General features: G+C 46.6%; 1 protein-coding gene across 1 annotated transcript; it reads left to right on the forward strand.

Annotated features, from left to right (window-relative positions):
- The first annotated feature begins 2,477 nt into the window (after positions 1 to 2,477).
- NT5C1B (5'-nucleotidase, cytosolic IB) lies at positions 2,478 to 10,608 on the forward strand. Its single transcript, XM_053380910.1, has 6 exons — positions 2,478 to 3,005; positions 3,587 to 3,754; positions 5,483 to 5,612; positions 6,863 to 6,985; positions 7,682 to 7,866; positions 9,441 to 10,608. Exons 1-6 carry the CDS (start codon positions 2,856 to 2,858, stop codon positions 9,801 to 9,803), a joined length of 1,119 nt encoding a protein of 372 aa, XP_053236885.1. The 5' UTR covers positions 2,478 to 2,855; the 3' UTR covers positions 9,804 to 10,608.
- Positions 10,609 to 14,230: the final 3,622 nt, after the last annotated feature.

Genomic DNA, 14,230 nt, shown 5'->3' on the forward strand with positions numbered 1-14,230 from the left:
AAAGGTTTCAAAAGAGTTGGGAAGTTCTCCTTTTGAGAAACTGTTCCACAGAAAACCTTCTGTTGCCCATTTCAAGGTTTTTGGGTCTCATGTGAGAACAGAAGCTCCAGGTGGAGTAAAGAATGCCAGAGGCATTTTTGTGGGGTATGAAAAGGGTCTCTACAGAGTAATTTTGTCTGAATCTGGTCAGGTGATTCTCACAAAATTTCTAGAGAGTGCTCCTGAACAGGAGAGAGTGATAGTACACACATTTCCCACTGAGGACGATTCTGATGATGATTTTACTGATTTCAGCTGTACAGAAAGTGATGACACTGATAGCTCGGAGAGCTCAGTTGTCACAGTCATTGAGAGGAAGTCTCACACAATAGATAGGCCTTCACAACTGAAGGATGAACCACTGTTTACCATTGGAACCAGTTCTCCAAAGAGTCCTGAGACTGGACCAGTGAGCAGAGAGGATCAGCACCTCATACGTAGGTCTGAGAGAGTTACAAAGGGTCAACCACCCAAGAGGTACTCAAAAGAGTTTGCTAACTTAGCTGTTGCATGTGTTGCTGTTGTAAACAACCGAGGACAGGTTGGAGCTGTGTCTAAGTCAGAGACAAAGACACAACAGGGGGTTGCTAGCCAAGGTAATGCAGATGCACTCATTCCTTGGAAACCAGACAACCAGAGAGGTACACTGGGGAAACCAGTGGCGGGGAGTTCCAAGGGCGGAACTGAAACAACAGGGGAGTGTTATGTGTATAACAACTGTTTGTTTTCTTCTCTGGATCATGCTTTGCTTGCTGCAACACGCATTGATTCTTTTGGGGGAGGATGTTACGAAAAAGGAGCAATGCAGAAGCAAGCACCAGGTGGCTGGAATGGTAAACAGGAAACTGATGTTATTGGATTGTCCCGTGGGAAACTGGGACTGTCTGTAAAGTGCTCTGAGAGCCGGATGTTACCTCAGAGCAGCACATGACCCTGTACTGGAAGTACATGGGTGGAGATTATTCTCTCTCTGTGTTGGGAAGCAGAGTGTGCAGACATGTTTTCTCTGTACTGCTGAAAGACAGGAATAAAGTCATGTAGATATATTTCTGTCTGTCTCTTTCCCCCTCCCTGGGGGAGGAGTGGTGTGTTCTTTTCACGTTTGAAAAGGATCGCCGAAGAGACCTCCTTGATCCTGCCGGCAGACGCTGGCAGGAGGTCTTAAGGATTCAAGCCGGGCACCTGGAGGGTGGCCAAATTCCTCTGGACTAAGAGCTAAGCTGGAGGCTCTGGCTTTTGGCTTGAATCCCGACAGTGGCGCCATCCCTGTGGAACGCCCTCTCATCAGATGTCAAACAGATAAACAACTATTTGACTTTTAGAAGACATCTGGAGGCAGCCCTGTTCAGGAAAGTTTTTAATGGCAGCATATAAATAACAAAATGATGATGGCATACTGTTGTAAACATACCGTAGGCTTGTGCAAAGGAGCTGCAGCCATTCAGAGCCTACTGACAAATGCAGTTTCTACAAAGATTTGTCACCACTTCACATTTCATGACGTGTGCACAGCAAACATGTAAAAGTATGGATCAAATCTTAGGTCCAGTCAAAGGTTTCTTCTTTGAGTAAAGGTAAAGGGACCCCTGACCATTAGGTCCAGTCGTGGCCAACTCTGGGGTTGCGGTGCTCGTCTCACTTTATTGGCCGAGGGAGCCGGCATACAGCTTCCAGGTCATGTGGCCAGCATGACTTAGCCGCTTCTGGAGAATTAACAGTCAAATTCACAAATCAGATAAGCCAAACTCTTTATTGATCATTAGCAAAAATCCCATAATTATGACAGATGATTATGTGCATGGCAGGAGGACTTGCATTCTGCAAGGTTTTGCTGTGGGAATGGTTAGTATGGAATGTGGATGGGTGTAGGCAGGGGATGAATGAATGAAAGAATGAATATGAGTGACAAGAGATTCCAACGAAAAGTCAGGGAAAACTTTCTGACAGTAAGAGCTGTTTGACAGTGGAACGGTCTCCCTCAGGAGGTTGTAGACTCTCCTTCCTTGGAGGTTTTAAATCAGAGGTTGGATGGCCATCTGTCATGGATGTTTTAGCTCAGATTTTTGCATTTCATGGGGTTGGACTAGATGGCCCTTGGGGACCCCTTCCAACCCAACAATTCTACAATTCTAATATTGTCCCGCCCTCCCAGCAGATGTCACTTTGTGATTTTTAAAAGACACCCAAGGGCAGCCCTGTGTACAGGGAAGTTTTTAGTAGTGTGATGTTGCATTGTGTTTTTACTATTTATTTCTTTTTTGTTGGGAGAAGCCCAGAGTGACTGGGGCAAGCCGGTCAGATGGGTGGCATATAAGCAATAAATTATTATTATATCATTATTGTTACTCTGCGTGTGCGTGATCTCCAGCCGGATCCTAGTCGTGGGATGCGAGTCCCCCTGAACACAACCCTGAGGAGTTAAGCGCGCCTAAACGTCCACTGCAACCCAGGAAAGGCGCGCCTCTTTGCGCGCACGATCGCCGCCCGACCGGTTCGACGGCGCTTCCTCCTCTCGCTTGAGCGAAAAGGCACCTGCGCTCCGAGGCGCAGCCCGGCTTCCTCCTCCCGTCTTCCCCGCCCTGTGCCTGGGGGCAAAGGGTGTGGCGGAGAGAGGCGCGGACGTGCGTGCCGAGAAGACGGGAAACGACGGGGCCCGAGGCAGGGCTGGGCATGCCCTTTCTTCCCCCCTCTAGCCGGAGCAGTTGCCGGCGCGTCCGAGGGGTGCCTGGCGCTCTGCGAAGCTTCCCTCCCCTTGCGGGTGCCCTTTCGGCCGGCTGCGCGCCGTCGAGCCCCAGCCAGCGACTCCAGGCCGGAGGATGAGCGGCTGCAACCCGGACAAAGAAGACGAGCAGCGCGGCTGCAAAATGGAGCTTCTCTCCGAGGAGGAAGTGGCCGTCGCCGAGCAAGACTGGGAAGCGGCCAAGGCTGCCTACGAAAGCCTCGCCTCCACTAAGAGACCCCGGCCCGTGAGTTGGGGGGAAAAAAAGGGCAGTGCAAGGCCACGGGGTTTGTTGTTGGTTGTTTTACTCGGGAGTAAGGGATCCCGCCCTCTGGGGTCCAAGGAAGCGTGCAAAGGGTAACAGCAACATCAACTAGCTTCCTTGGAGAGGCTGCGTAATGGCGCAAGCGAGTCCTTCCTTCCCCCAACCACTAAATGGCTGTCCCTTTCTTCCTTGTACCGCTGCTCCTCGCTCCAAGTGGTTACACGCCCCTCGCTGGTTTTCTCTGTAAAACAATTCAGACTGGCCTCCATCTCTCTTTCTCATGCGCCCCCCCCCCCGTACCTTTCCTGCGCTCCCCATCTCTCACACACATACGCACACACCATGGGCGTAGTCGGGGGGGGGGCAGGGAACAGCTGCCCCCCTAAATCAAGTAAATATATAAAAATAACTAACGGAGGTTCTGCCTCCCCACTTAAAGCCTGCCCCCCTCCTAGCATAAATCCTAGCTGCATCCATGGCACACACACTCTCTCCCCCCATAAGGCTGTCTCCTCAATAATGTTACCATCATCATTATTATTTTCCCTCCCACATCCCTGCAGCCGAAACCCCAAAACGCCATCACCATCGCTGTTTCCTCCCGGGCTCTCTTTGATATGGTGGAAGAGAGGAAAATCTACGAAGAACAAGGCGTGGAAAAGTATGTGGAGTATCAACAGGCGAACGAGAACGTCACCCTGAAGCCCGGCCCAGCTTTTGCCTTGGTGAAGGTAAACCAGCTTCGTCTCAAGCAGTCCAGTTCCGTAGGGGCTATATATATATATAATCATTCTCTGCATCCCAGAGCTGCAATTCTCCCTCCCCGCCACCCGGTTTTCCTCTCCTTTCCCTTCCTCTGCCCAAAAGCAGTAATCCGGCTGCATGTTACATAATCCTGCTGCCAGATAAACACAGAGACTTTCAGAGTTAGAGCAAATAGAAAAGATGGCCTCCTGCTTTCTCTGGTGGTGGTTCCTTGAAAACACACACAAAAATGATGTTTGGGGGTTCCAGGCCACTTTTTACTGAGGGGCTGGGAGTGCTAAATGAGCGCACCAAAAACTGAGAGTGAAACTTGAGGGAGACAATTGATTCCCATTGTGCCTCGTAATCCTAAGCGAGACCAAGTGAAAAGTAGAGATGATCCAGTTTACAATAGTTCATTCTGTTGAGACTGGGATAAAGATCTGTGTTTTTAAAGTAGCTTAGTGCACAATGGGCAAAAGCAACATGGAAGATTTTGAGCTCTGCTACAGCATCGGCTCTGCATGTATCCAACGTCTGTCTCCTAAGAGCTGCTGCGTGGCCCGTGTAGACACCATGCAGCTAGAGGGACAAATGGTCTCATACCATTATCAGGCAACTTCCTATATTTTGAGACCCTACCTGCCCTCAGACTGTCTTGCCAGAGTGGTGCATGCTCTGGTTATCTCCCACTTGGACTACCACAATGCGCTCTATGTGGGGCTGCCTTTGAAGGTGACCCGGAAACTACAACTAATCCAGAATGCGACAGATAGACTGGTGACTGGGAGCGGCTGCCAAGACCATATAACACCGGTCCTGAAAGACCTACATTGACTCCCAGTACGTTTCCAAGCACAATTCAAAGTGTTGTTGCTGACCTTGAAACCCCTAAATGACCTCGGCCCAGTATACCTGAAGGAGCATCTCAATCCCCATCGTTCAGCCCAGACACTGAGATCCAGCTCCGAGGGCCTTCTGGCAGTTCCCTCCCTGCAAGGAGTGAGGTTACAGGGAAACTTCTTGGTAGTGGCACCCACCCTGTGGAATGCCCTCCCATCGGGTGTCAAGGAGATGGGTAACTATGTAACCTTTAGTTACATAGTTTAGTCTGAAGGCAGCCCTGTATAGGGAAGCTTTTTAAGATTTAATGTTTTATCTCATTATTATTATTCTGTTGGAAGCCACCCAGAGTGGCTGAAAAACCCCAGTAAGTAATAAATAAGTAATAAATTATCATCATCATTATTCCTAACTCTTTTGAAAGCAAGACTGGCAGCATTCTCTGCAGTGTGTAAACACTCCCGTTTTCTTCATTGCTTTCATTTTTGCATGTGGTGGTGTCTACTACATTCTGCTCAGTAATTGGGAAGGATTTCGTTTCTCTTCTGAAAAAACGGATGCCAAGCTGAACAGCCTTGGGTATATGCAGCTCTAGGATAGCTAACCTTACAATCAATCAATAATTGCAGGTGCCCAAATTGAAAACTGTAAAACGCACTTTCTTCCATAACTGTTAGATGGTGGGGTTTGGGTTTGTTCCTTTTGCACCAAAATTTAGCAGGCCCGCTTATTAATAGAGCACCTTATGGAAGTTCAGCTGGCAAGTGCATTCTTTTTCTAGACGGCTTCCCACATGTCCCGGTCAGAAGATCTGATGAAAACAGCTAAAATTGAGCCAACGCATGAACTCCTCTATGTTTGCCCATCCACAGGCAGTTGAGCTGGTGAACGCCCGACTCCGTGAGCTGTATCCAGACGATGAAGAGCTGTTTGATATTGTGCTTATGACTAATAACCACGCTCAAGTCGGGGTCAGACTTATCAACAGCATTAACCATTACGGTGAGTCTGGAGGTCTGAGTTCCTGCCCATCTGGCTGTGCTGCTACTTCCCCGTCACTCTGTCATGTGTCTCACTGTTGTGCCTCCTCAACACAACTCAAGAGAAGGCTGGGTTTCCTCCTGCACCTCTGTGCAGAATCCAGAGGCTAGGGTAGCCCTAGATTAAAGATATATCTGAAAGAATTACTTGAGTTATGCCTGTCAAGATTTACTTGCCAGATATAAGAAGCTGTCATAACTGGCTCCAAATGTCCCACAGATTAATGTTGTTGGACATCTGGTAACCTGGCTGAAAAGCAACATGGTTTCACCCTCGCTCCATATCTCCTCTTCTCCAAGATGATGTTGTGCTTTCCCATCTTGTCGCATCTGCTGTGTCCCCACCCCTGGCCTTGAAAAATGGGCTGGATTTGGGGAGCGATGCAACTGAAAGCTGTGAAGGAAGGACTGCGAAGCTAGGGGAGGAGCACAGAGGACATGGATGGAATTGAAAATGGCAAGGAGGAATTGAGCGACATAAAAATCACAAGGGGGGGCTGTAGAGTTGGGATGAACTAGCTAGGGCTGGGTTGGGGGACCTGTGGCCCCTTCCAGATGTTGGTGGAATACAAGTCCCATCAACCCTGTCTATTGGCTGTGATTGCTGGGGCCAGTCCCTGCACTGGGGTGACTAGGTAATTGGATTTTGACTGGCCTTTCTGAGGGTTTTGTGTGCAGCATCTGATTTTCACTTACGTGTGACTTTCACTAATCCAAAGTTTAGGGGATGGTGGAATAGATCAGGCTAAGGAACATGGTGGTAGGAGTTGTTGCCAGGTGGGGTACCACAATCCATGCCTGACCACCGTAATGATGTAGCCGTCTGTTCCCAAATTTATTGTTTGGGGAGAAGCCAAATGTATTCAAATGTCCTCCGTGGCCGAGACCAAATCAAATACTTGTCCCGTGTAATTATTAAATGGTAAGTAACTGTATGTAGCAGGTTGCAACCAAATTCCAGGAGGCCAAGTCCATAACTGTTATGCTGCTCTCCTGTATGATGGTGTGGCAGATCTCTTTCAGATTCTCATGTAGAGACCATGAGAAATTAACATCGGACTGGAAGCATCTCTCACCTCTCCCATTTAAACCAGCTCCCTACATGCCTCCCAAAGGAGAACACAGCTTCCACATGATTGTATTGCAAGAAAACCTGTGGATCTTGTGCATCAAATGATTCTTTAAAAAAATAAAAATTCTTATCCATTCCAGGCCTGCTAATTGAAAGGTTCTGCATGACTGGAGGGAAGTCTCCCATCGGGTACCTAAAAGCGTACCTTACGAATTTGTACCTTTCTGCTGACTCTGAAAAAGTTCAAGAAGCCATAGAAGAAGGTGTGGACAAGTTCTTTCCTTGCTTCAATCATACACCAGTCTTTTTGGACCAGCGGGAACATCCTGAATTTTGAGCCCCAGGATATGCAGCGTGGTAGAATGCAGTTGCCTTACACTTAGTACAGATTTCAAGTATATCAGTACAAGAATGTGCTTCTGGGCTTTCATCCAAAGTATTCTACAGGCGTCTGTAGAAATGAAGAAATAGAATAGTAAGATGGTCCATTTCATTGGGCCAATGCCATTGGGTTTAAGAAAATGGAAGTTTTTCAGTTACATATGAGTCCTAATTATAAATGATGAAAGTATGGCCTCCTACTGAGCAAACTCAGTTGACGTAAAAATGAATGCAGTTTGAATTTGTGTCCAGCCTGGGACTTGCTCCTAAGCAATTGTGCAAATTGTGTCCAGCCTGGGACTTGCTCCTAAGCAATTGTGCAAACGATTATGCAGCCTTGCAGCATAATCGGATGCATTTTTGCATTCAGTAGGCTTTATTTCCTAGTGTGTTTAGGACTGCAGCCTTAGTTACTCTAGAAAGGCAGTGGTTTAGCCAGAAAATGTTTACTACATCAAGCACATGAGCCCCTATGTTTACCACCAAGGTGTGATCCTTTATTATGCTCTTATAACAATGGCCTTCAACTTACACAAGATACAGATACAGACCTAACGACTTCTGAAATATTTCCGCAGGAATTGCTGCAGCCACATTGTTCACTGGGAATAAAAACGTCCCTTACGATGACAAGCAACTCCGAGTAGCCTTTGATGGAGACGCCGTTCTGTTTTCTGATGAGTCTGAAATAATTGTGAAAGAACATGGCCTGGATAGGTTTTTTGAGCATGAGCAACTAAATGAGAACAAGCCTCTGGCACAGGTATGGTGGTCAACGTTTGCTATAATTTTACCCCCTAAGTTATTGGAAGCCTTAAGAAGCGTTGGAAAGGTCTGTGGAAGAATCTTAGATCGGAAACAGATTCTGTTTTAAAAGAATAACAATAAATCTTCAACGTCCTGTCCTGATAAGGTTGGTTACCCTGGTAAGGTAAAGGGACCCCTGACTATTAGGTCCAGTCGTGACCGACTCTAGGGTTGCAGCGCTCATCTCGCTTTATTGGCCGAGGGAGCCAGCGTACAGCTTCCGGGTCATGTGGCCAGCATGACTAAGCCGCTTCTGGCGAACCAGAGCAGCGCACGGAAACGCTGGAGTGGTACCTATTTATCTACTTGCACTTTGACGTGCTTTCGAACTTCTAGGTTGGCAGGAGCAGGAACCGAGCAACGGGAGCTCACCCCGTTGCGGGGATTCAAACCGCCAACCTTCTGCTCGGCAAGTCCTAGGCTCAGTAGTTTAACCCACAGTGCCACCTGCATCCTGGGTACCCTGGTAGAACCATCCAAATGTTTAGTCTGCAAAAGAAAGACAAGGATGGAAGCCAACTGTCAGGGAACTGCTATCGGAACGAGAGGAGGAGGCGAGGCTCCACGATGATGCTGGAGAGGGGCCAAGTAGGGAGAGAGGCAGGTCTCCTGTTGGGGAAGAAAATCAGCGCGACACCAGGGATGGAGGGGGGCCAATGGGGGAAGTGGAGAGCAGACTCAGAGACTCTTCACTGGACACCAGCGGAGAGAGCACAGGTCCTCCGCTACCCACGCCCACCCTGCGCAGAAGGCTTCCGCGCAAGGAGGCTAGGAGGAGACTGGGCGTCAAACAACTTTTATGTTGGAAAAGGTTGAAGAAACGCCCACTGTCGGATTCTGCCAGCGACTGAGCAGCCACGAAGTGAGGGGCTGCCCAGCCAGGAAAGGTTTAACCAGGCCACCTACCCAGGAGTGGCGGCAGCTTACGCACGAGCAACCCCCATAACCATTAGAGCAACATTCTCTTACGTTTAATGGAAACTGCAGCTGGTAGTTTAAACCTACTGCTTCTTGACCCCAGGTCCAGGGTTTCCCAAACTTCAGTCTCCAGCTGTTTTTGGACTACAATTTCCATCATCCCTGACCAGTGGTCCTGCTAGCTAGGGATGATGCGAGTTTTAGTCCACAAACAGCTGGAGACCCAAGTTTGGGAAACCTTGGTTTGGTCAATGCTGCACTAGATGATTGACATCCAGTGCCCTTTTAAAAAGTGGGGGGGGGGGGTATTGGGTTGTTTTCGTTTTCATTTTCATTATATATTTTGTGTTTTTATATTGCGATTTTATCTTGTACGCCCGGAGACCTGCGGGTATAGGGCGGTATACAAATAATAATAATAATAATAATAATAATAATAATAATAATAATATATGGTACAGTGATCAAACTTAGCCTAAAGCAATGTCCTGTGCACCTTTTCTCTAGCTAAAACTTTTTTTTGTCCTTTATGCTTTTTATAACCCTCATAGTTCTCTTCTGAATCACCAGTCTCCATATGGTAAATGTGTTTCTGATATTTTGTGCCTTTAGGGTCCTTTGAAAGGTTTTCTGGAAGACCTTGGACGACTCCAGAAGAAGTTCTACGTGAAGAACGAACGGCTAGATTCGCCAATCAGAACCTATCTGGTGACTGCCAGAAGCGCCGCCAGTTCTGGGGCCCGAGTGCTGAAGACTCTCCGCAGCTGGGGCGTGCAGATTGATGAAGCCCTCTTCCTCGCAGGGGCACCTAAGGGACCAGTCCTGGCAAAAATCAGACCTCATATTTTCTTTGATGATCAGATGTTTCACATAGAGGGAGCGCGGCAGCTGGGTACGATCGCTGCGCACGTGCCATATGGCATTGGGCAGAAGTACCACAAGTCCAAGCTGAAAGACAGCCCTGCCAAAAATTAAGTTGCTTTTTCAGCCTCGCCTTGAATGTGCTGTTGAGTCTGAAATTTCCATTCTTGGACTTTTATCAAGGTTTATATTTAAGTGTGACCTCCAGTTTCCTGATCTATTTTTAGAGGAGATATATATTTTTACTATAAATATATATTTTGGGAAAAGTTGAAATACTTGCATATGCACTCCTAAACAGATTGGGTTTTAGTCGACCTTTCTAACTTGGGCTCTTTGGCTATTGGGAAATATTAGCACTATAATACTTAAATCATTCCCTCTGCTCTACAGAACCGTGAACATAGCAGAAGACCATGCATTCGTTGCTGTGTCTTGACGAATAACCAGTGCCTAGTGCACACTTTGCACACAAGCTATGGAAATATGGGGTTTTGTATGTGTTACTGCTTTATTAGACAGTCTGTTGCCCAGTGTGCACAGCAGCTAGACTGCTGGATCCAATTCAGTAGAATGCAATCAATAGTTTCCATTGATTGGAATGGGATGCAAATAGCACTCCTTTCATTTAGTGATTCTGAATACAGGCCCAGTGCATTGTCTAGAACTTGAGCTGTGCTGCATTACTATGCACACAGACACCTGCTACCACAAACACCAAAGCGGCGGTATATGTAACTGTTAATGGCAGTCAGTAGACTGGGCCCTGCCTTCTGTCTGGTGCGTCACATGGTTTATGCTGTGTGAAAGTGGTATAAACCAATTAGTAAATGTCTTGTGATTTATAGGGATACACACGTCCCCTCTTCTTTTTTAAACTACTTGTCTGGTTTAATAAAAGCGGCTTTTAGAGACTTAATCAGCATTTTTCTATTTATTCAAGCGTCTTTTAAAAGCGTATTCATGAACGGTTGTCCTGTAGAAGTAAATAATATATTCTTGTTTTAAGTTGCACTATTGAAAGAATGCAGGAATCATTACATCCCTGCATAGATACGGTATTTCTAGGCTAATATTTCTAAACACTTTTAAATGTATCTTGCATAACCATTGCAATTAGATTGCCAGGTATCATTCAGCTGGGATTGTGTGGCAAAATAATTCTTCAGATTGCTCCAAGAGAACCACCCATGGAATGAGAATAACCATTACTTTTGCCCTTGGTTTAATTATTTCCCTATCTGTGCCCTCTTTTATGGACATAAGGCAGACATCTGTGCTCAAAGTGTATTCAGGCATTTGTATTAAGGTCCCAGTGTACCTTCCAGCTCCCAAAACAGAAAGCACTACAATTTTATTCTCTGGTATCACGCAGCTTGGTCAGAAACAAAGTTCTATGGGACTCAATTCCAAGTGCACAGCATGACAGTGATAGAAGCCTATGAAACATGATACTGATACACAAGAAAGAGGAGTGCACCTTTCAACATTATGTACGTATTTCCCCATTATGCATCTACCCATGAATCATTATTTAACACTAGTGGAGTTAGACCTGTTTGACTGGCATGCTATTTACTATATGCCTTGTTGAGAACAGAATTCCTCAAGCGCCAATTTTGACCGTGCTAAGAGATAATAGTTGGGGAGTACCACCCAGGATGGCAATTATGATAAACGGAGCACCCAGATGACATCTTTCTTATAAAAGAAGAAACCAAGCCTTGGATTGGACATGTCAGGGCCATAGCTAGGGGGTGGTGAAGAAGGCCCCCACCAGGGGTGCAGACGAGGGGTGGGGCACAAAATTGGCTATAATATATATATAAATAAATTGGGTTTTCTGTGAAAGAATTCATTACAAGGTGAAGTGTGTGAGGAATTAAATGAGTGGAGGGGGTTGGGGTTGGAGGAGAGGTGGAAAGAAGAGCTAATTTGTCCGTGGCTAGGGGGCGCAATATGGACGGTTCTGCCAGGGACGCAAGATCACCTAGCTACGGCTCTGGGACAAGCCGTAATAACTCCATATTACATTATGGTTGGTGCTGTGGGTTCTAACGGCATTTTGTGTTAAACCACTGAGCCTAGGACTTGCCGATCAGAAGGTCGGCAGTTCGAATCCCCGCGACGGGGTGAGCTCCCGTTGCTCGGTCCCTGCTCCTGCCAACCTAGCAGTTCAAAAGCACGTCAAAGTGCAAGTAGATAAATAGGTACAACTCCAGCAGGAAGGTAAACGGTGTTTCCGTGTGCTGCTCTGGTTTGCCGTGCTGCTCTGGTTAGTCATGCTGGCCACATGACGGCGGCTCCCTCCCTTGGCCAGTAAAGTGAGATAAGCGCCGCAACCCCAGAGTTGTCTGCGACTGGACTGTCTATTTGCAAAATAAGGTAAAGGTAAAGGGACCCCTGATCATTAGGTCCAGTCGTGACCGACTCTAGGGTTGCAGCGCTCATCTCGCTCTATTGGCTGAGGGAGCTGGTGTACAGCTTCTGGGTCATGTGGCCAGCTTGACTAAGCCACTTCTGGCGAACCAGAGCAGCGCACTGAAATGCCGTTTACCTTCCCGCCAGAGTGGTACCTATTTATCTACTTGCACTTTGATGTGCTTTTGAACTGCTAGGTTGGCAGGAGCAGGGACCAAGCAATGGGAGCTCACCCCGTCGCGGGGATTCGAACCGCCGACCTGATTGGCAAGTCCTAGGCTCAGTGGTTTAACACAAAATGCCGTTAGAAAGAGCACGAAGCTCTCATCTTTTCTCATTATTTCCTGTTGGGAGCAGACATTCCTATCTTGCATCTAGAGAAAGCCTTGTAAATCTAACCCTTTTAAAGTCTATTGCAGCAGGTGGAGAACCTGTGGTTCTCCCAAGAGTTGGTCTGTAACTCCCATCACCAAGAATATCATTGGGCATACTGGCTGGGTCAAAGTCCAATCAGTTGTCCCGCCTTGTTCAACGTTGATTTCATTTGCAAGTTGAAAATATTTTCGCCTTTGGAACGCAGTCAACATTCTTGCTGGCACTGCTGCTTTGTATATATTTGTTTTTAATCTAAAATATTTATTCTCTGCTTAACACAAACCTAAGTGGCTTGCATAACAAATATAATATACAGTGTTGCTAATGCTACTTTTTAGTGCAGTGCTGTAAGAGGGAAATAAATATTCCTGGTCTGTTGCATAAAATAAAAATAGCTAGATATTGAAAGACAGAGCAGGGAGGAATGTGACTTGTGACCCTCAACAACACAGATTCCTATTTTCATATCGCTCTTGGTTTAAAATGGATTCATTAGGTTTGTAACCACACCCTTCTTCCACAAGGAGCCCAGGGCAGCTAACAATTTTGTTGGCGTCCATCTGCCTCAGGAGACAATGGAAGAGTGTGCTTTTGGAGGTGCTGCCATTGATTTTACCATGCACTTAAATTTTCTCCTATGGCAATAAATGGGTATTTTTGAAACACTTAAGTCTGCTTATTTTTTACAGTTTAAAAGAAAGAAAGCAGCTGATGAACAGTAATGTAAATTTATCCCTCCATATTACAGATCAGTATGGAGGTTCACACTTGATTTAAAAAAAAATTAAAAAACAAACATTTTCTTAGTTTAAATTTCTCACTTTTTGGTAGGGATGGCAATAACTAGATTCGGTTATTTACCCCACAGGACAGGAGTAGTCATCTGTAAGCAGCTGCACCCATAGAGCTACACCCTTTTTAAAATTGTTGGCTGATGGAAATCTAAGCTGAGGCTTCCCCACTGGCGCAGAAATGTGTCGCAGACTTCTTTCCACCTCTGGGCTAATAACATCCACACAGCTGTGGTAAAGAAGATAAAGTCCCCACTAGAGAAGAATGGCAGATCAAGTTGATGGATTATGCCGAAATGGTCAAAATGAATCAGAAATCAGGAAGACCAAAATTTTAATAAGGAATGGGGGAAATTTATAATTTATCTTAAAAACCATTGTAAACAGCTAAAATCGTTAGTAGGATTGGATAACGCTTGTGGTGTTGATGGTGAATTTTGGACATAATGGAGATGTAAAAGATTTGGATTGTTATAAAAGATGCAGGAGGAAATGACTAACAATAGGGACCCACAAAGGGGAGGAGGGAAGTCCAGGGGAGTCTTTGGAACCTTGTTTTTATATTGTGTGTTGGATATGCGATTGTAAAACATTAATCTGAATAACCAAATAAATAAATTTTACAAAAAAAGAAAAGCGTCGCACAGGCTTCCTAGCGCACCACGTGCTGCGACGGCTGTTCCTTACAGTGGTTCTCACCAGATGTTTTTGGCCTACAACTCCCATGATCCCTAGCTCACAGGACCAGCGGTCAGGGATGATGGGAGTTGTAGGCCAAAAACACCTGGGGACGCAGGGTTGAGAAAGGCTGCAAGTTCCAGAGCGCTCGGGAACTACACCTCCCAGGATGCCTCGCGAAGGGCCGACCGCAACGCGGCGCCGAGGAGCCTCTGCGAGCGGCGCGCATTGGGCCGCGCCACTCCGGGGTTGCGCGTCGCTTGGCCCTTTCGCCCT

This window comes from Podarcis raffonei, chromosome 3 (assembly GCF_027172205.1).
Source record: "Podarcis raffonei isolate rPodRaf1 chromosome 3, rPodRaf1.pri, whole genome shotgun sequence".
NCBI classification, from domain to species: domain Eukaryota; kingdom Metazoa; phylum Chordata; class Lepidosauria; order Squamata; family Lacertidae; genus Podarcis; species Podarcis raffonei.